The 23,119-nt window shown below is 30.3% G+C and overlaps 1 protein-coding gene across 1 annotated transcript; it reads left to right on the forward strand.

The window, feature by feature from the left end:
* The first annotated feature begins 8,947 nt into the window (after nt 1-8,947).
* NPC2 (non-specific phospholipase C2) lies at nt 8,948-14,462 on the forward strand. Its single transcript, XM_039024284.2, has 4 exons — nt 8,948-9,574; nt 9,684-10,291; nt 13,586-13,765; nt 13,864-14,462. Exons 1-4 carry the CDS (start codon nt 9,072-9,074, stop codon nt 14,172-14,174), a joined length of 1,602 nt encoding a protein of 533 aa, XP_038880212.1. The 5' UTR covers nt 8,948-9,071; the 3' UTR covers nt 14,175-14,462.
* Nucleotides 14,463-23,119: the final 8,657 nt, after the last annotated feature.

Genomic DNA, 23,119 nt, shown 5'->3' on the forward strand with positions numbered 1-23,119 from the left:
AATATCCTCATTTTTTTTCACATAGATACTGTGGTTTTTCTCCTAATTGTCCAATTCTTAAACTAATTTTTTTAGCAACCAAAATAAAAACTAGAACTTTAAGTTAAAACATAAAATCTCACAAAATCTCATAAAATTCAAAATTCAAAATTCAAAATTTCTCCTTAAACATACCAAAACAATAAATAGCCAAATACAAAAAATAATAATAAAATAAAATAATGAATTTGGCTATTACACACACTCAACTACTAACATTCAGTTTCACGAAAACATTTAAGTTCTAAGGTCTTTTAGTGCTTCCATTATTCATTTTCTTCTTGTTATAGTTTATATACTTGAACGGAAGCGAATGATTTTATTTATTTGTTTGGTTATTTGTGATAAAAAAAAAAGTGAAACGGTTAATAGAAATGGAAGTAGAAGAGTACCAAAGAAAGAAAGGGAAGAAAAAAAAGAGGAAAAATAGAGAAGGAAGAGGGTATTAATGATTTCTTTCTTTATCCTAATAGTAAGGACATTCTTGATGGAGTAACTAACATGCAGCGGAGAAAATCAGAATCAATAAGCACTCTAATTACACTTAATTTGAGTTTAAAACATGCTATAGAAAAACTATTTCACAAAAGGGTTTGCTGAACACAATACCTTTGATGAAACTTCTTTAAAACCTGCTGAGCTCCACGAAAATATACTTCAATCTTCAAGTAGACCACCACAAAGATCTTCTAAACTATTCTCTTGCAAGGATTGTGTTGGAAGCACTAAATTGAGCTGGTTTTGATAAGACTGAAGAGGGTTACTTGAGGGTTTCAAATTCTACAGATTTTTTTTAAAAATTCTAGATGCCTGGCCCATCATTCATCCATTCCAACACTCCAATTTATAAAGCTTTCAACATGCAATTTCAAAACTTGCATGAAGACCATCTTCTTCTTCATGAATTGAGTGGAATTGGATTAATAAGGTTCTTGCACCTTTAGTGGAGATTTCCAACTTTTGAAAATTTTCCTTTTGTTTTTCAAATTGTATTTTTAAAATTGATTTCTAAAATCAATTTAATAAATAAACTAATTTATTTGTTTATTACTTTTATAAATATTAATTCAATTAATTAATTTTAGATAAAATTAATTAATTTTATTAATTTAATATCTAATATTAAATTAATAAAACATCAATTTCACTACAATGAATTTAATTTCATATAATTAATATTTAAATCATAATTTAAAAATTAATCGACTCTCCAATTTTGTTTAATTTTGATGAAATTAAACATTTCAATTGTATCGAATACAATTAATAGAAACCCTAATTGAATTTGAACATTTCAAATTCTAAACCATAATTTCAAATCTCATCAAGATTACTCAATTTACTAATCCAAATTATGAGCGAGTAGAGGGACCATATAGACCTATAAATCATGAGCTCCAACGATTTGCAATTAATTGGTTAAACTCTTTAAACCGAATTAATCACTAGTCATTAACTACCAAGACATTCCACTATAGCTCGATAGTTGCACTCTCCTCACTGTAGATATATTTCTGTCAATTTTAACCATAATCGGTAAGTCAATCCTTCACAGGCAGTTCATATTTATAGATGGGTCAAAGATTACCGGTTTACCCCTGTAAATACATTTTGCTCCTTAAGCTCCCATTGATCCTCCATTGAACAATTGATTTATAGTCCAACTTATAAACTATAACTCTCTCTTTCATGAGTGAGCGAGGCCCCGTTGTTTAAGACTAGGCATCAACGCTTAAGAGAACAACCTATCTGCTAACCCTAAGTCGGGTAGGAGTGAATTTCCATATTGCAAAGCTATGTCCCCAACTATTTATCTAGTCTTATCCCCAAAATGGGAGGCTTATTGAGCAGTGGCTGTTGGACTACTCTCACCTATGCATATCATAGGATAATCCCAAATAAACAAGAGTTCATAGTTAGCTCAAGATTAAGATCGAGTTACCCTAGGTCATTGAGTTTTAAATAGTCAATTTTAACAGTAAACAGTTGTTATAAAGAAAAGTAACTATTTTGAGATCCGATCTTATGCAAACTCATTACACAGGATGCCCCACTCACATGTCTCCACATGAATGAATTTTGGATCATTATTTGTATTAGTATACAAAATGGGCCGCATTCGATATGTCACCAGGATGAGGTACCCAATCTCATCCATATACTTATAGACCATTTTTGGCTACATACTAAAACTTGATCATCTTTTATGTCGCCACATAAAATTAAAGTATTCATGTTATAACCATGGATTTATTTATTGGATTTTCATAATAGAATGCAATATCAATAATAATTTATTGAATAAAATACTTAACAACATTTTTATTGATAAATAAAATATGCTAACAACATTTACGAACTACGAGTTTAGGACATTCCCAACAATCTTGTAACTTTTTTTTTAAAATATTTTTAGTTTAAATGTATTTTTTAAACTTTTGAAAGTTGGATATGTTTGACACGAAACACTACGTGTTTCATCCAAAACTAACGACAGAGATATTTTTAAATTATTTTTTTGAAGTTTAAACATATTTTTGAAACTTTTGAAAGTTAAAAAATGTTTTCTACACAAAATATAAAGTTTAGAGGCATTTTCTATATTTTAGCCTTTAAAATTCAAGTATATTGACCGATGTATAGACCAGTACTATTCATTTTGAAAAGTGGTAAAAGTGTTATTGGCTTATTAAAAAATACTTTATTTTTGAATAATAAAAAATGTTTTGAAGAACTCTAAATACACATGAAAAATGCTCAAAAACGCTTTTAAAATGAAACATTTAAGTCCCGTTTGGTAACGATTTGATTTTTTGGTTTTTAATTTTCAAAAATTAAGCATATTAACACTCCTACCACCTCTACATTTCTTGTTTTGTTATCTACTTTTCACTCATATTTTTAAGAACCAAGCTAAAATTGGAAAAATTAAAAAAAAGTAGTTTTTATTTTTAGAATTTAGCTAAGAATTAAACTCTTGCATTTGATAAAGATGCAAATCATGATAAAAAAAAATTGATAGAAAATATGCTTAATTTTCAAGAACATAAAACAAAAAACTAAGGCCTTGTTTGGTAACCATTTTGTTTTTTGATTTTGGGTTTTTGATATGTGGTTACAAGGTAGTTATAATGTTACTGATAATTGTAAAGACAAGAGTAACCACAATAAGTAAGAGAAAAAGACAAACACATAAAATTTTTAACCTAGTTTGGTGTGACCACACCTATATTTGGGAGGCTTTACGTCTGAATGAAAAGAAATTCACTAAAATGAAAAGTGTTTACAAAGTACAAATCAACTATATTTCAATACAATCAGTTTTATACATAATTGAATGGTAGTGAGCAGGTCAGGCTCCCCCTAACTCGATTCTGCCATAGATGATTCTATAGATCCAGGCTCCCCTCAATTTGATGTTACTAGCATTGACTTTATTTTCCTTTTCACCAATTGGTTGCGCCACAGAAAGAATCAGTGGCTTGGACAGACCAAGCTTTATAGTTCAAAACTTCCTCTGTATCTTCCTTGATCACCATCACAAATTCATAGGACAGACCAAGCTTTATGGTTCAAAGCTTTATGCCCGCAACGATATAGAACCAAAGAGGAAAAAAAATCTCACATGAACAACAAAAATGTACACAAGCAAATAATTAAAAAAAATATATATATATACTGCAACCAGAAAGGCAAGAGAACCAAGGCAGAAATCCGCACCTAAAGACAGATAAAATATTCAACAACAGAGAAAAGAAAGTATTATCTGTCAACCAAAACATCACACTAAAGAAAGTAGTTTTTAAAAATTTGTTTTTGTTTTTGGAATTTGGCTAAGAATTTAACCATTGTACTTAAGAAAGATGCAGATCATTGTAAGAAATGAAAAGATAACAGGCTTAATTTTCAAAAACCAAAAAATAAAAAACAAAATGGTAATCAAAATGAAGATTTAGTTTCCTTTTAAAAATATTTATTTTTTTTTTTGAAAAAAGGTGTTAACTTAAAATTACTTTATTCTTAAGAGATATCACAATCTCACCTTTTGCTAGTGAGTTAAGGTTAGTATTAAACCTTAACTATTTTTCAGAATAAACTTAAATAGGTAGCAAAATTAATATCTTTTAAGAATTAAATAGAAAATTAATTAATTAATCATATCACCAAAGTGAATATTAATTAGTATACGAATGTGTTAGGCGACTAAAAGGCCCTCCTTACTTCCTATTGTATTTAAAAAATTAATAAATTACTGACATTTGACCAACAAAATAGTCAAAATGATATTATCCATCAAAAAATCTCTAAACTAAAACATAAAAGTACATTATTTACTAATTTAATCATAATGTTAAGGGGAAAAAAGAGTTTACACTTGGCAATAAAATGTCTAAACTCAATTAAAATATATCACATACAGGAATGTTAATTGCTATCTACGAATTTAACAGAAATTAATTTTGTAATATATGAGTATGATTTTCATGCGAGTCAATATAGAACTATTCTAGGCTAATCATAGGTATAATTGACAACATTATTTCATTTCATTTTCTATCCATAGTTTGGGAATATATAGAAACCAACTCAATCATGTCATAATTATAATGTGAACTCAATTATTATATGTTTGATTTTTTAAATAATAATAAAGACCATTGATGACAAAATCTGAACAAAAAGACTTACGACCTTCACGTACCTTTAATAGTAAATTTTTTATTTAAGGGAAGAAAGATGACTTGGAAGGCAAAGAAGAAGAAACATTGGTATGGTGCCTGCTATAGAACCTTTGATGCTTAATCCAATAATAAGTAAAGCTAAAAGTAGGAAGAAGAACTTACTTAATTTGGATGATGCCTATCATCTCCTATTTATATAGAGGAGTGGACTTAGGGATCCTAATCCAAAAGGGATTTAGGAATGTTGAAATGGGCCGACATAGGAGCTGAACCCTTGGCTCACAAGAAGTGGACCAAGATGGAAGGAAATGGACTTGGAGCAAGGTGGAAGAAAATGGACTTGCCTCGACCTCAGCCTTCGAGGTTGAGGTAGGTAGGTGGGCCTTTTGGCCCAATTTTCTCCTTTCCTTTGATCTCTTCCTCTCCCGGCTCCCTAGCCTGATTCTCACGCCTCCTTTTCTTCACGTGTTCACTATCATTCCTATTTTACCTCTAACATCTTGCTTTCTTGAACTCAATCATTCTTGGTCCAAAATGACCTATAAAAATGTCCTTTTGAGTTGACCATGGGAGCTAAGATTGTGGCCAGTAGGAAGTGAGGCCTAGAGATGTCCACGGGGCGGGGCATGGGTGGGGATGCCATTCCCCATCCCCGTCTCCATTCCTCATTTCATTCCCCATCTCTGTGAAATTCTCCACGGGGATCGGGACAGGGATTACCCGCAGGCAATTTTCTCCGTTACCTTTTTTTTTTTTTGGTAAAAATTCAATTAATTTAAATCATTAATGTGAGCAAATTTTAATTAAATAATTAACTTTATCACTAAATTGTTTATTATGGTTAGTTTTAGATGATAATTTGAATTTAAAGATAAATTACTCAAATTTTGGCCTAAAAAGATAATTAATTTTTTAGTAGAAAGAAATAAATATAAATCAAATTATTCACATATTTAATCTAAATTTAAACATATTCATTATCTTTCCCAATAAATAATCAAATTTGAAATTTAAATGTAATATTTATATAATAATAATAATAACATAACATTAAATAACTATACTAAATAAATATGTAAAAGCTAATCAGGGCAGGGGGAACGAGGCGAGGTCGAGGCCGAGGGCGGGGACGGGGAATGTCCCCGTTTAGCTCACGGAGATTTTTTCCCCACTCTTTCCCCCATTTCCTGCCTAATCGGGGAATCCCCGCCCTGTTCGGGGGTCCGTCCCCATGAAAAAATTGGACATCTCTAGTGAGGCCCCACGAAGGGAAGAGAGTAGCTTTGGCCTTAGTAATGCCAAGGGGACCACTAGCCTAATTTTCTATCTTCTTGGTCTCTTTCTCCTTTGGTTTGTTTCTTGTACTCATTTGGCCGTCATGTGACTATTGTTCTTCCGATCTTACCCCTAACATTCCGATCTCTTGAATTCGATGACTCTTGATCCAAAATGACTCTAACAAAGACGATACAATATAATTAGAAAAGGTAAAAGTCGAAAGTAAACGTAAGTTTTCTTTTATCCCTCCATTGTCTTATATATATTTTGTTGTTTTGTGAAAATAGATTTCCATATTACTAAATGAGTATCTATGTTGTATGATTGAGTTTTAATTTTAATTTTAATTTTAATTTTTATATGTATTTATTTGTAATTCCAACCTGACATTGATTGGAAGTTGAATTATTTTTTGTAGTATTATTATTATTGCTTGTACAAAAAGGTATTTCCCTATTTGAAATTAGCTTTTATGGAGAAAACATATCTGATAATTTCTACAGATATTAGAAAAATATTTAATTTCTTTTTCATTATTAATTTCTTGAATTTGGCTGCTAATTTCAAATATCATAACTCCTTTTATCTCTTAAAGAAACTTAAATGTTTGGTTCTCATTTTTTTCAAAAAATATATATGGATGGAAACATTTACATCACCAATAAAGTTGTATATTGAAGTGTTAGGAGAATGGGTTCAACATCTATTGGATTTCTTAATTGGTTATTACCTTGAAAAAAAAATTGTCTAAAAGATAATTTTAATTTCAAATCTAATAAATTTATAAACTTTAAAAGAGTAAGACCTTTAAACTTTAAATTTTATCTAATAAATTTTCAAATATTAAGTCGCCCTTTGAAAAAAAATCTTAATTTATCTATTGATAATTTTTAAAATTTTCGTACTTATTAAATATAAAAATAAAAATTTAGATCTTATCATGTACAAAATTCAATCTTATGTAATAATTATTTGTTTATAAAATATTGAATATGTGAGAGACCTATCCAACACTTTTTAAAGTTCGTAGACTTATTAAACATAAAATTAAACTTGTAATTTCTTATTGGTTTAATGACATGTGGAATGGGGTGCTTCAAACCTTAGTCTCTTGATCGAGAATATATACTTTAAATAGTTGAATATACTCATCAACGATAATAACTCGTAATTCTCATTTGAATTGTTCTTTTTATATTTTATTGATAATTATACGAAGCATCAATGTATTATTTGACTTTTTAATATATATTTTAGTATAACAAATGTGAGATGTGAATATTTAAGGTCCTGTTTGAAAACTATTTAGGAGTCATTTGGGGCAAGAATTATCTTAAGACTATAATAACTATCTCTTGCTATAGTTAATGCTATTTCAAAACCTCATATGTTATAATATTTACTATTTGTTACAGTTTTTACTATTTTACATTTATCCTTTTTTTATTTGTTGCTATAGTATTTACTTTTTCTTTCTCAAACTAAATAATTTACACCTCAAGCATATATTATTATAACCCAAACTAGAAAAATCTATACCCTAAACACAAATTATTATAACCAAACTATAATAATCTAGGACTATAATAACCAATTCCTGGCTCCAAACGTCCCTTTAGTTTTTTGTTTTTGGTTTTTTTTTTTTTTTTTGAAAATTAAGCCTATTTCGTTTACATTTTTTTTTATAAGGATTTGCATATTTTTTTTAAGTCCAATGGTTTAATTCTTAGCCAAATTCCAACTACAAAAACAACTTTTTAAAAGTTACTTTTCAAAATTTGGCTTGATTTTTAAACTATTGATGAAAAATAGATAATAAAAAAAGAAATTTGAAGGTAAAACTAGTATCTACAAATTTAATTTTAAAAAATAGAAATAAAAAACAAAATTATTATGAAACGACGTTAAATGTCCAACAATCTAAAAAAGAATGCATCATAATTATAAAAAATATCAACATGTACACATTGATATTTTATTGATATTCCCCACCACAAGTAAAAAAGAAAGGAGTAACACATTTATCTCAGAAAAAAAAAATACTTTTAATCCCTAAAATTTGAGTCTAATCTCTATTTAAATGTTAACACTTTTAATATGTAGATTTTGAATTTAATTTCAATTTATAATATTAAAATGTTATATTTTTAATCTTTAAACTTTAAATTTTATTTCGATTTGGTCTTAAGTTTGAATAGTTATAATTTTAATGTTGATTTTTCATTAGATACTTTCTTACAATTTTAGTATTAATATCTATCATTTAATTTAAAATTATTATGAAGTTAAATTTTAAAAAAAAACTAATTTAATAATGATAAAAAAATGACACTTAATTAATAATTATTATTTAAATTAAAATAATATACATTAAAATTTAAAATTGAAAGTAAGTATTTAATAAAAAAAAAATTGAGTTTAAAAAGTGTAAATCTAAAAATGTGAAGTCCAAAATTGAAACGAATTTCAAACTTAAAGGATGAAAATTGTAATAATATGAAATATAGAAACTAAATTGAAATCAATGTGTAACATTGAAAGTTAGGGACCAAATTGAGATTAAATCTAAAATTTAGAGAAAATTATTAAAAAAATGTTAAAAAATACTTTTGGTCCCTGAACTTTCATGAAGTAACAATTTAGTCTATGAACTTTGGTTTATAAGGATTTAGTATTTACACTTTTAATTTTGTAACAATTTAGTCCATAAATTTAGTATGTAACAATTTAGTCCTCATACTTTCGGCATTGTAACAACTTAGTCCCTATTGTAAAAAAATTATCAAAATTAGATGTCAATTTTTAACCTAACGTCTAATGTAATTTTTACGGTAGAGATTTGTTAAAAATTTTAAAATTTAAACCTAAAGTTCAGATTAAATTATTATAAAATTGAAAGTGTAAAGATTTATTAAGGTTTATTTCACCATCTTAGCCATTTGCGCAGCGAAAAACAGAATCAAAGTGACACTTTGAAATTGGCCCACACAACCATCTGCCTTCTTTATAATACAAACACACAAACTTACAATCTTCATTTCCCTCTCTCTCTCTCTCTCTCTCTCTCTGCAAATGGGAAGAAGAACTGTTCCCACTCCTTCAATGGCTGCCAATTCCATTACCTTCTTCTTCTTGTTCCTCCTCCTCCTATTCCCCTTCTTCACTCCCTTCCTCCATGCCTCTCCAATCAACACCATTGTCGTTCTTGTCATGGAGAATCGCTCCTTCGACCACATGCTTGGCTGGATGAAGCAACTCAATCCCGAAATCAATGGTGTCAATGGCTCTGAATCCAATCTCCTCTCCACCACCGATCCAAATTCCAAGCGCTTCTTCTTCCAGGATCAGTCTCACTATGTCGACCCCGACCCTGGCCACTCCTTTCAAGCCATTCGAGAACAGATTTTCGGCTCTGATAACACCTCCGCCAATCCTCCCCCTATGAACGGTTTCGCTCAACAGGCTTTCTCCATGGATAATACCTCCGCCATGTCTCGCGATGTCATGAATGGATTTCTCCCCGATAAGGTCGCTGTCTACAAAACTCTCGTCTCCGAGTTTGCGGTTTTCGACAGGTGATTTTTCTTGTAATTTCTTGTAGATCTGGAATTGTCTGTCCGGAGTTTGAAGGATTTTGAAATTATCATTGATTGTAGAATCGGGATGTGCGAATTGTTTTTACAGGTGGTTTGCGTCGGTACCGTCCTCAACGCAGCCGAATCGGCTTTATGTTCATTCAGCGACCTCCGCTGGAGCTACGAGTAATATTCCGGCACTTCTCGCTAAAGGCTATCCACAGCGAACGATCTTTGAGAATCTCGACGATGCTGGTATGTCGTTTGGAATCTACTACCAGAACATTCCGGCGACGCTGTTCTATCGGAATCTACGGAAACTGAAATACGTGAACAAATTTCACGAGTTCGATCTGAACTTCAAGCGGGATGCAAAGCAGGGGAAATTGCCGAACTACGTGGTGGTGGAGCAACGGTACATAGACCTGCCGTTGGAGCCGGCGAACGACGATCATCCATCGCATGATGTGTACCAAGGACAGATGTTCGTTAAGGAGGTTTACGAGACGCTTAGATCGTCGCCGCAATGGAATGAAACTCTGTTCATTATCACCTACGATGAGCATGGCGGGTTCTTCGACCACGTTCCGACGCCGGTCACCGGTGTCCCTAGCCCCGACGGAATCGTCGGACCGGAGCCGTTTCTGTTCGGTTTTGATCGGCTCGGAGTTCGAGTTCCGACTATCATGATCTCGCCGTGGATAGAGAAGGGCACGGGTATGTATCTTTTTATCTGCTTCCACCGCTTTATTTATTCCCTTTGTCATTTTTTGTTTATAATTTATAATTTCTGTTTTTTAATATTTTTGGAATTTAAATTATATTTTTGGTCAATTTTCCTATTTAATTATCATAGCTTTCATAGATTTCTGTGTAAAAAAAAACCAAAAGCTTAGGGTTAAAATTCAGTTGTTAGTACAATTTCAGGAACCAAATTTAAATATGAATTTAATGTTGAAAGTCGAGATTAAGAGTATATGTTTTATTTATTATTTACTGTTTTTTTATTTTTTGGTTGAAGGTAATAGTTGTGGAGGTGAGGATTCAAGGGAAATTATTTAGTTCATTTCGACGATATAAATTTAAAATTTGAAGTCACAATTTAAATTGAGTTTCTAAGTATTTATAAACATTTTTTTTATAAATAATTAATTAAAAAGAAAAATTTAGGTGCATTTCAAATATAATGATAAAATACTGTCACGTGTTTTTAAAAATTTATTTTTAACTATTTTTTTATGTCCTAAAAAAATAGGAACATATGAGTGACTTAATCATTGCTCTTATTTAAATACAAACACACCTGATTATCTTTAAATTTGATCTTTTTGGTCTATCTTTTAGAAAATATAGTATGGAAAATTTTGGAAACATAATCGCAAGATGTTTCTTGGTTAAAATTTATTATTAATATTTAATCAATTTTGATAAAGATTAACCGTCCAAGATTAAGTTGATTTTGGATTGAATTGATTGGGAAGTTAAAAGGTAAATAATTTTTTTAAAAATGTTAAACTCATAACTATAGTTTTGTCTCTTTTTTATATGTCTCCACGTGTCAAACAAAATATTTTAAATATATAATAAGAAAAAAGTATTCAAGGAAATATATATTAAAACCAAAAATGTATATAAACATACAACCCAAATTCACAGAATATTCCAGATATATACAACAAAAAATAAAGGAAATTATATATTAAACCAAATATAGCTACCCAAATATACAGAATATTCTAGACATATAATAAACAAAACGAAGGAAATTATATACAAATGTAATTCAAGCCAAATTTAATGTGATTATCCTGAAAAGTAATGAAAACTTGTAAGGTCTAAATACATCGGTGATTTTACCTAAAGTAGGAAGGAAAATGCAGCACAGCTCAGATTTGGCTTTTTGTGAGAATATGGGCACAATGGATAGATAATTAAAACGGGGTTGAGATGTTGACTTTCAAAATCAAATGACAGTTTCTAGTTTTCCCACTGCTTTTCTGAAACCAATACCAACTTGCAATGAAAAAAGGCTGCAAAATATATATTAGGGGTTCAAAAAATTAGATGATCCGAAAAAATCGATCAATCATATTCAATTCGTGTGGTTTGGGTTGGATTGTGTTCAAATAAATGAAATTTTTATGGGTTGAATTGGTTTATAGGTTCACCTAATATAATCAAACTAATCCAAATTTATTATTAACCTTAAAATATATATTTTTATTACTTATAACACAATTGTTTATACATATATTGATTTAAATTTTATTTCATTTCAATATTTTTTGAATAATTTATTCTTCAACAATTCTCAAAATTAGTTTCTTTGCATTTTACAAAGAAAATTTTCATTATATAAATTGAAATTGAGTTGTTAATCTTAATTCAATATGTGAATAATTAAATTAAATTTTTACATATTTACGTTTTATTTCTTTTTAGAACAAAATTTTAAATAAATGACTCGATTAACCCGAATCAACCCAACTCAAATATTTCATTGTTGGGTTGGGTTGGTTTTTTTTTTTTTTTTTTTTTTTTTTTTTTTTTTTTAATAAGGGTTATTTGGGTTGAAAAAATTTACAACCCTCGGATTGGGTCTAAAACGTTTTTCAATCCAACCCAACCCAATCCATGAACATCCTTAATATATATATATACACAGAGAGATTTGGTTGCTTATTGGCTGCATCTATCTTCTATTCATAATTCATATAATATCTAATAAAAAATTGTCATGTGATAATTTTTCTTAAAAATTGAGTTATTTTTAATATGTTGGAAAAAAGGATGCATGAGATTAGGTGCAATTTGTATATATATATGAAATAGAAGGACAATGATTAAGAGTATAGATTACACCTAATCCGATGTATTCCATTTTCTTTACATAGTAAAAAGGAATAAAAAATCCAATATTTCTTTTGAAAAAAAGACGAAGATTTTTATTGGTGTACAGCCCTATGCTGCAAAGATTTATTTATTTGTTGCGCTTAAAGGAGACCTATAGAAGGGTCATTTGTTTTCTAACTTCATTTTTTGTTGTCTTTCCTGCCCAAAACAGTTATCTGGTCTCACTTCCCAACTAGATGTTTTGGAATGAATTAATGAAGGTTTGGTTTGACCTGTTTTCTTTAATGTTGGGGGGTTAAGAGCAGAATGGAAATCCATCAAAATTACCAAATAGAATTTCAAAAGAGTGTTGGTTATTTTTCTAAATCCCTAAACTTTATTTAAATTACTAATCTGATCTTATTGTTTGAACTTAGCTTTAATTTTGTTTTCAGGATTTTAAAAGTTTCAAGTAGGTATTTATGGTTTGGACTTAATTTGTTCTTTATGGATCAAACCTTACTAGTCATATTAGTCAATATAAGTCCTTATTATATTGAATTATGCATTGTGTTGCCCATTTACAATATGGGTGAATACTAAAATCGATCCAAGCGAAATAATTGACAAAATTTAATCAACTGAAAATTTAGTTTTTACTGTGTGAAATTACAAGAAACCCAAAATTTTAGGTTCGGATCGGTTTTGGATTTTAGATGGTAAGGAGCTAACGATTTATATTTGATGGACTATGTCAATTGGCCATTTAGTTTTTATTGAATAAAGAATATGAGAAAATGAGTGAATCTTTCAAAAGGGTAAAAACAATTTACAGATGACTTGTGAGGGTTATATAGGAACTGAATGAAAGCTAAACCCAAACCAGGGAAACAAACTTCAAATTGAATATTTAACCTTATTTTTGTCATTAATTTTTTTTAATCACCACTTTATAACAAGAACTGAAATCTATTTTGAAATTTGATATTAGACTACTCAAGGGTCAAAATGTCGATGTCGATATCGATAACGAGATTTCAGTTTTACAGATGTATCAATAAATATCTCGATAAAATATCGATATTGATAGATATTCAACATCAAAGTAGTATGGAAAAAGGTTTAAAGACTTATAGTTTCAATTGAGAAGTTAACGACATGTTTGTGATGGTGATGCAGTTGTTCATGGCCCAAAAGGATCACCCTTTCAAACATCAGAGTATGAACACTCCTCCATTCCTGCCACTGTCAAGAAGCTCTTCAATCTTTCATCTCCCTTCCTCACCAAGAGGGACGAGTGGGCCGGATCCTTCGAATTCATCGTGCAAACCCGCACCGAACCTAGAACCGACTGTCCCGGTGAGTCCAAAACACATCAACCATATATTACTCTAAACCAAACCCAAAGAAAAACTATCAATTTGAACTTACATTTATGTTTACCATTTTTGATATAGAACAACTCCCAACGCCGGTGAAGATCCGAGACACCCCGGCGAACGAAAATGCGAAGCTGACCGAGTTTCAGCAGGAGCTGATGCAATTGGCTGCAGTTATGAAAGGAGATAATATCTTCACTAGTTACCCTGAAGCCATTGGAAAGGATATGAATGTGAAAGAAGGTAGGCAGTATATGAGAGAGGCTGTAAGGAGATTCTTTGAGGCAGGGCGTTTAGCTAAGAGAATGGGAGTTAGTGAAGACCAAATTGTTCAAATGAGACCATCTCTTGCTACAAGATCCTCACTTAAACCTAAACAGTTGCCTTAATAGACATGAAAAAGGGATAAGAAAACTAGGGAAGAGATTGAAAAAAGGCGAACATCGACGATGTCGAAAGCACATTTGTGTAACTCTTTACAAAGTGTTTGGCTCACAGAAATAGGTTGGTTTAGATAAGAGTTGTACTTGAGAAGGTGAGTTTATGTTTGGTATGTGAATTCACTTGTCTTATGGTATAGGTTTTTTCGCTTAGTCTAAGAGTATATCACACATATATGAAAGAAGATTGCACAAATTTATCAACCACATACTATATATCTATTAATTGATTGCCCATTTTGGTTGTTGAGGATTGTATTTACTTACTCTATGAATTTTTTAAAGTAAAATTTTCCAAACACAAGCATAACTCAATTGGAAAAGTTTGTAGGAAAAAAAAAAAAACTTTTTTGGTCCTAAATTTTGAAGAATAGATGTATTTAGTATTTGATATAAGTTTTAATTTTATGATTATACAATAAGATTCTAACATTGTATCAATAAAAGCTAAGAACTTTAAACTAGATGATTTTTACAATAACATAAGTTAGAGTAACATAGCTTGATTGATTGACCTTCCTTTAAAACTTGATTAGGTATTTTATGGAGAGAAAATAACTACTTAATGAGGTAGAAAGATGACTGATCCTAGGGTTTTATCTTTATATAGACACATTTTATCATGATGTTTAATTATGATAGGAGGTGTCTTTCATACACCTCCTATCAATATTTTACTTGATTGACCCAATAAAATAATGTCTAAAAGATAAATTAACATCTAATGGATATGAGCATACTAATGATAGTATTAAATTTAAAATAAATCTAACATTCTCCCAACTTGATCCATTTAACATTATTTACCAAAGTAGTTTCACTTTTTTCATCATTCTTAAAAATAAATTTAAAATTTGTTTCACTTTTTTCATCATTTTTAAAAATAAATTTAAAATTTTACTTCATAATTATTGTAAATTAATAATAGACATTGACATCAATGATTGAAAGGAGTATTTAATGAAAAATTTAGGTTAAAAATGTAAAATCTTAAAACCTAGATATCAAATTGGAACAAAACTCAAATCTCAAGGGTAAAATTATAACATTTTGAAACTTAGAGACTAAATAGAAACCAAAATAAAAATCTAAGGACTAAATGTGTAACATTTTGAAACCTAGGAACCAAATAGAAACTATAATAACAACCTAGGGACCAAAAATGTATTTTTCCCTAAAGATAATCAATAATGATTCAACAATATGTGTCTTTAACAATGACAATGTTTTGTTTGATTTATGTAATTCATTTTTGTATATACAAATCATAAGAAACATGAATGTTAAGATAAAACAAAAAACAATAAATAAATGAGTTTAGAGTGTCAAATAACATAGTCATAATATCAATAATAGTATCTACTAATTAATGCCCATACATTTGACATGTTCATTAAATGTCTTTGGTGGCAATCCTCTAGTTAGTAGATTTGCAATCATAAGATTAGTACTAATGTGTGTTTATGGAAACCCTTTGTTTATGAACTTCTTCTTAATGGCAAAATATTTTAATTTCATATGTTTAACACCTTTTGAATACCTGTCATTTTTTAGAAGAGTCTGCTGTAGAAATATCACAATAAATTTTCAGTTGCTCGACAATATTGTCGATAATTCAAATTCTAAAATAAAGTTTCACAATCATAAACCATATGCTGTAGCCTCAAAGCATGCTACAAATTTAGCTTCTAGATGATAGATTGCTTCACACTCTTCCATGAAATTTCTAATCCAACTAATAGAAACAAATTGCCAAATGTGGATTTTTGTGTATTCACATAGCCAGCGAAATCTAAATTTGAATATCCAATCACCTCAAGATAATCAGATCTTCTGTAAGTAAGCAATTAATTCTTCATTCCTTGCAGATACCTTAACACTTTTTTGTAGCTTTCTAACGATCCATTCCTAGATTATTTTGTTACTGCCCCTCAAACCGACAACAAAACTGATGTCTGGTCTGATACAAGCTTGTGCATATATTAAGTTTCCAACAATAGATGCATAAGAAATGATTTTCATTTGATTTAGTTCCAATTCATTTTTTAGACATTGCATGAGACTAAACTTATCTCCCTTCTGAATTTGGACTATGCTTGATTAACATTTATCCATCTTAAATTTCTCTATCTTTATTAGTACGCTTTTTGAGACAATCCTAACAATCCATTTTCTCGATCAGAGAATATTTCAATTACAATTGTAGATTTGTGTATAGTATAGTTGTCTTAGTTTTATTTTAGTTATCATTCTCTTAAATATTCTTCATTTTGTAATTAGTTCCCTTAGTTAGAATTTCTCTTGTATTATATTTGATATATACATCAATCAACGAAATTTTCTTTAAACCTAAAAGATGCGATAATATTTTAAACTTAAGATACCATTTTCGAAAAGGTTGTTTAAGTTCATACATTAACTTCTTTAGCTTACATACCATATGTTCCTTTCCTTCAACCACAAAACCTTCTCGTTGATCCATGAACACTTTTTCATCTAAATTTCTGTTTGGAAATGATCAATCTATAACTCATAATGAGTAATTAAAGCCATAATAATTCTCAATGAATCTTTTTTAAAGACAGGAGAAAATGTCTCTGTATAATCAATATCATCTTTTTGGGTATAACTTTTAACAATGAGTCTAACCTTGTGTTATTCAATAGAACTATTTAACTCACTTTTGGTCTTAAAGATCCATTTACACCTGACTCTTTTACTTTCTTTAGACAATTCTACAAGATCCCAAACCTCATTGTAATCCAGTGATTTTAATTCTTATTTCATGACATCTAACTATCTAGTAGAATTGTCACTTTTAATGGCTTGTGAAAATGAAATTGGATCATTATCAATGCTGAAGTCAAATTCTGACTCATGCAAATAAACTACATAATAATCAGAAATAGCTGATCTCTTTGTCTTACAGATCACTTTAGTTATATTTTCTTGTGGTTCCTCAGTTACAGGTTCATTCATCATAATATCATTATGTGGTGTTTGATCATTAATGTGTTGTTCTTGTGGATTGTTAATAGAATCAACAACTATATGAAAAACAATTGGGGAAGAAGATAGATGAAAGAATTTGCACCCTAACTTCTTGAATTTCCACTCTACATTGTTCCAAACTTCTACTAATTTTGCAATTCTCAATGAATCTTGCATTTCCAATTTCAACTATTTACATACTGTGATTAGAACAATAAAACATATATCCTTTTCATTTTTCTGGATAAGCAATGAAGAAATGATTGGTTATTGTTGAATCCAATTCCTTTTCCTGTGAATTATGAATTTTTACTTCTGCTTGGTACTCTCAAACGTGTCGATACCTTAAACTGGATTTCCTTCCTGTCAACAGTTTAAAAAGTGTATCTAGAACTGACATACTAGGAACTCTGTTTAATAAGTATTGAGCAGTTTTTAAAGCATACATCCACAAAGATATGAGTGAAGATGAATTGATTAATATAGTCCTAACAATTTTGGCAACTATGGACTTAATATTGTTTAGTAGACTCAATCTATTTGATCTACTCCAAACTTTATAGTGTTGAAGCATTAGTAAGTGCAACAATTTTCTTATTTAAGAGTGCCAAATCAAGATCCATAACATCAAGATGGAATCGGATTTGTTCTTTCTAATCAGAGAAATTGAAACTTGATTGTAGATGTAGCTCGTAAATAATGAAAAATGAAATAAAATATTGCAAATATAGAATAAATATGCTTATAAGAACCTGTAAAAATTTAACACCATAAAGAGTCCAATACCTAAATGCAGCAACCAATTTATCGAGAATATTGATCTTATTAGCAAAAACAGAAAACTATTCTGAGGCAAGTACTTTAAAAATTTAAACATTTCATTATTCATGCAAGTACTTTCCTAAGAAAACATGCCCCAAATGTAGATCTTATACAATTTTATTTTTTTTTTTTAAAAAAAAAACAATTAAAAAAGAAGAAGAAGAAACAAGTAAGCAAGCAGTAGGATGAAACAGTTAACCAACAAAAGCACTTAGGATGTTTGAATCAAAGGGAATCTTCTACAATAACAACGAATGGAGAAATTAAAACAACCTGCAATATCTGTTCTATATGGACAGTTTGTTCTACTAATCAAACTAGTTCAAGATAGAAAATGAATGTCTGATCAGTACTCATTTTACTTGCATTTTCTAGCCAGGCGTGAAAAGGCATGGACTTCGGATGTTTACCGCCATCTTAAAACAATCAATGATTGAATGAAGTCATAGTTTGTAAACATCGGGAAGAAATTGATAGAATCCGAATATACTGAAAGACAAACGATAATCGAAATACAAGATAAACCGAGTATTCGAGATACTTGGATCCTCCCAATCTTGAGATAACTCTCAAACCCTAATTCATATACCAAATGTTGCTTATGTTCTCCATTCCTCTCTTCCTCTACTTATAACCAATAAATATAACAAACTTCCTATCTAATTATTATTATTCCCTTAATACCCTAATAACTCCCTAATACCGATCCTTTGGATATAGTTTTAGTGGACTTATCGCTACACATCCTAACCAGGAAAAGAAAATTGTCCAACCTCTCTTAGAAACAAAACTAAAGTATGCATGTTTGAGAGAATAACGAGAAGTAAAAATAAGAAAATTGAAATGTCTGAGTCCGGATTTAAACTGGGAACCTTTAGTGTGTGAGACTAGCGTGATAATCAACTACACCACCCAAACAACCTCAATCAAAGAACAAAATTTAAAACATATTATTTTAAGTTTACATATTTTATTTTGAAGAGGAAAAAATTGGATTGCTATTATTAGAAGGGTTGAAAGTACAATGATATAAGATGAAAATAAAAGAAAAGGGATTGAGAGTATAAAATACCACTAAAAGCAATTATAAAAATAGTGAACTCATATTCCGAAGGAAATTGAAAATATATTTCTTTATCACTGATAAAGGCATTATCAATTAACAATGTTCCAGAATTACTAAATGAAAGCAATCTCTTGGTATCTCAATAAATATTTGCTTCTCGTGATTTAAAATAGACTTCACAAAAAGCTTCTCTTTGATATGTACAAAATGTAATGAATGTTTCAACATTCATAAGTAAACAATCCTTGAACACTAATCTAACAACCATCAACATGTGACAAAACAGCAGCCACGACGAAACTCGATCCCAAACCCTCTTCGAACAACTTTTGAACCAATTTAAGCTCAGGAAAATCCCCACATCTTGCCAAGACAAATATGAGACTTGAAATTGCTTCAATAATATCATCTGGGCAGGTCCTGATAGAGACCAACAAACCAAGACATATAAGATTGTTTTATCCAATCAAACCTCCTAAAAAATGACAACAATTAGGCATATTTTATATAAGGAAACTTCACTAGGATTAACTAACAGAATTTTTCAATCAATCACAAGCTCCCATCAAGATTTCATCTTGAATAAGCTACTCAACCTGATATAGAAACAAAGACATTAAATTTCTAGTCAACAACTCAGTGAAAGAGTATTCTGTTGAATTCTAACATACCCTTTTGAAAGCAATTTGTTGATAGTCATTGTTAATCAGCTTAAGCAAATAACATCTGTTATTCATACAAAAAATAAATATTACATCATACACGCACTTTATCCATGACATTGTTTTAAACATCCATCATACAGAAGAAGGATAGCTATACTGATTCGATATACTCTAAAAATGCCTTTGGTACAATATTGACGATCTTTGAAGCAATAATCTATTTGTAAATAAGATTAGTTTCATTCAGAGCATAAAAATTCTAACAACTAATTAAACAACAAACTAAAATTAATAGCTTAAAAGGTATAAAGATGCTCATATAGATCCATAAAGTTTGTACTATTTGGAAGGTTAACATTTTGACAATTGATTATTATTTATTATTTGAAGCAAGGTTCCACCTCGTCGACTTCCATGGAAATTAAAACAGTTATATTACTTTGACACGTACCAACTTATTTTGAATGAAGATTGACAATGAAGTTTTTCTACACTGTATTTTGAAAAAAAACAAGAAATAAGATATGAAAAGAAAAGAAATATCACAAAGCAATAAGCACTAAAGAATCAGAATGAACCTCTTACAAGCTCACACATTGAAGTCCACCCCAGATTTGAGAATTCAGTGACAGTTGATGATCAATCACAAGCTTTAGGTGCCCTTAGCACCTTAGAAGACATATCAGAGAGACAACCTGCAACCATAGATGATTACCTTCTTTCAAGAGATAGAAAGGACAGAGTAGGACATAGATGATTACCTTCTATGGAGGATTTACTTGGGGAATTTATAAAGGAATCAAGGAGTTGGACAAACTTCTTTGAGAGCACTCTAACAAGCCACACGACGAGCGTTAATATTATTGAAGTTGATGTTGGGTTGTATGTCCTAAAACTCGCAGTTTATAATGATAAACATATTTTATATCAATAAAAATGTTATTAATGTTTATTCGATAAAATTGTTATTGAATATGTGAATTGCACTTATAGAGACTAAATCCAATAAACTAAAGATCCATGACTATTATATGAATACATGAACTTTATGTGGAGATATAAGAGTGGACCAAGTTCAGTAAATAGGCAAAACAGTCTATAGTATAGGAATCAGACTGGGTGCCTTATTCTGGTAACACTATCGGATGTGGCTCACTCTGTAGTTGTTACAATTTGTTGTAAAGTGCTACAAACGAAGTGATCCTAATTCATTTATGTATTGACATGAGGACCGGGGGTGTACTATGCAATGAGTTTTCATAAGATCGGACCAAGAATTAAGTCACTCTTACTTTATAACGCTGTTTACTATTTAAGACTAACTATTTCAAAGTGATGACCTAGGTAACTTGACTTTAATCTCGAGCTAACTATGAACTCCTGTTTATTCAGGATTATCCTTATATTTACATGGGTGAGGGTTGACTCAACAACACCGACTCAATAAGCCTCCCATTTCGGGGGTAAAACCGGGTAGATAGCTGGAGACATAGGATGCAAGATGAAATTCACTTCTACCGAGAGGTTGTTCCCTTAAATATTGACGTTGAGTCTTGAACAATGGACCCCACTCTCTCATTGACCTGAGAGGGACTCGGTTTAGTGATTGGATCACAAACCAATTGTTCATTAGAGGATCAATGGGACTTAAGGATCAAGATGTAATCTCGAGAGTAAAACAACTTTTGACCCAACCGTTATTACGGACAATCTGTGAAGGGTTAACTTACTAATCATGGTTATAACGAGTGGACATAATATATCTACAGAGAGGGGAATGCAACTACTGAGCTTTAGTGGAGTGACCCGGTAGTTAACGATTGGTGGTTAATTAGGTTAAAGAGTTTAGTCGGTTAATTGCGGATCATTGGAGTCGATGATCAGTAGGTCCATGAGGTCTCCCTACTAGCTCATATTAGACTAAACCTTAGAACAGTATGATGAACGGATTTGAACACTATTTGAAGTGTTCAAATTCGGTTTTTGAAGCAAAGCGGTAAATATATATGATATATTTAACCTAATATTTAATTATGAATTAAACATAAAGAGGGAGAAAATAGGAGATATTTAAATATGATTTAAATATCAAGATTATGAATAGTGGTTCATATTAATAGGGATTATTGTTGGATTTAATATTAAATTAAATTAATTAAAATTTTAATTAATTATTTAACATTAATTTAATTTTAAAATTGATTATTAGAATTAATTTTGAAATTAAATAGAATTGGTGAAAATTACACTAAAAGTCAAATTGTTGACTAGGTCAAAATTGCAACGAAAGTCAAATTTTTTAACTTTGGACTTTGAGAGTCAAACTTTGAGGAAGTTAGTGGAAAGATCCAACATTTGTGAGTTGGAAATGCCAACTTTTGCATGGATAAGTGTTGTCTTCATTTGAAGACACTTGTCTCACTAAATCCCACTTTGAGTTAGTGGATTTTTTAGTGTCAAATTCTCATCAAACTCAAAGTTGCATGTTTTGCATGTAATGGTCTTTAAAAAGAAGAGTTTCTTGAATCTTAAAACTCTTGACCAAGTGGAAATTGATGAGATTATGTGATAATCTCATGAGTTGTTTTCTCTCAAATACTTAGTTTTTTTTTCTTCTCCAAATTATTCACTCACCGGATCCCACTATCCCATTCTAAGGCCGGAGAATAGTCGGGAAGACTCTCTTGTTGGTCTACAAACAGTTCATGAGGAGATTGGAGCTCATTTGGAGAAGACTAGAGACTACAAAGGTTGTATTTCTACTTTGCCTTTTATAGTTGTTTTAATTGCATGCTTATCCTTTGTAATTAACCTAATTAGAGTACTTTAGATCCATTATTTCTTCTGCTGCGCATGTGTTCGTTCCATCAATTGGTATGAAAGCATTCTTAAAGTACTCAATTTTGGTTAATTTTTGCATATGGTGGGTATTGATTAATGTGATGAATTGTTGTGTGTTTTGAAATTGATAATTTTGGTTTTGGCATCCGTTCTTTCTCTAAAGACCTTTCTTCATAGTCAATTCCATACAAAATATTTGGGCATGTTGAAATACTTCTTAAGAATTGAGGTAATAAGAAGTAAGAAAGGAATTCTATTATCACAGGGAAAATATGTACTTGACTTGTTAACTGAAACAGGAAAGCTAGGGGCTAAGCCATGTAGTACTCCAATGATGCCCAACTTACAACTCACAAAAGATGGAGAATTGCTAAAAGATCCTGAAAGATATAGGAGGTTAGTGGGAAAATTTAATTACCTTACAGTGACTCGACCAGGGACCCAAATGTCGCTTTAGAAACTTTACAAATAATGGTTGGAACTTGCGAAAAACATGGTGAAAAAAAAAA

Source organism: Benincasa hispida, chromosome 2 (assembly GCF_027475165.1).
Source record: "Benincasa hispida cultivar pf3 chromosome 2, pf3_genome.v1.1, whole genome shotgun sequence".
In the NCBI taxonomy this organism is placed as follows: domain Eukaryota; kingdom Viridiplantae; phylum Streptophyta; class Magnoliopsida; order Cucurbitales; family Cucurbitaceae; genus Benincasa; species Benincasa hispida.

Bases quoted from the DNA above. Each gene is read 5' to 3' on its own strand.
- NPC2 (XM_039024284.2), top strand. From the start codon at position 9,072: ATGGGAAGAAGAACTGTTCCCACTCCTTCAATGGCTGCCAATTCCATT. The intron at 9,575-9,683 runs GTGATTTTTCTT...TTGTTTTTACAG, and splicing joins GAGTTTGCGGTTTTCGACAG to GTGGTTTGCGTCGGTACCGT. The intron at 13,766-13,863 runs GTGAGTCCAAAA...TTTTTGATATAG, and splicing joins ACCTAGAACCGACTGTCCCG to AACAACTCCCAACGCCGGTG.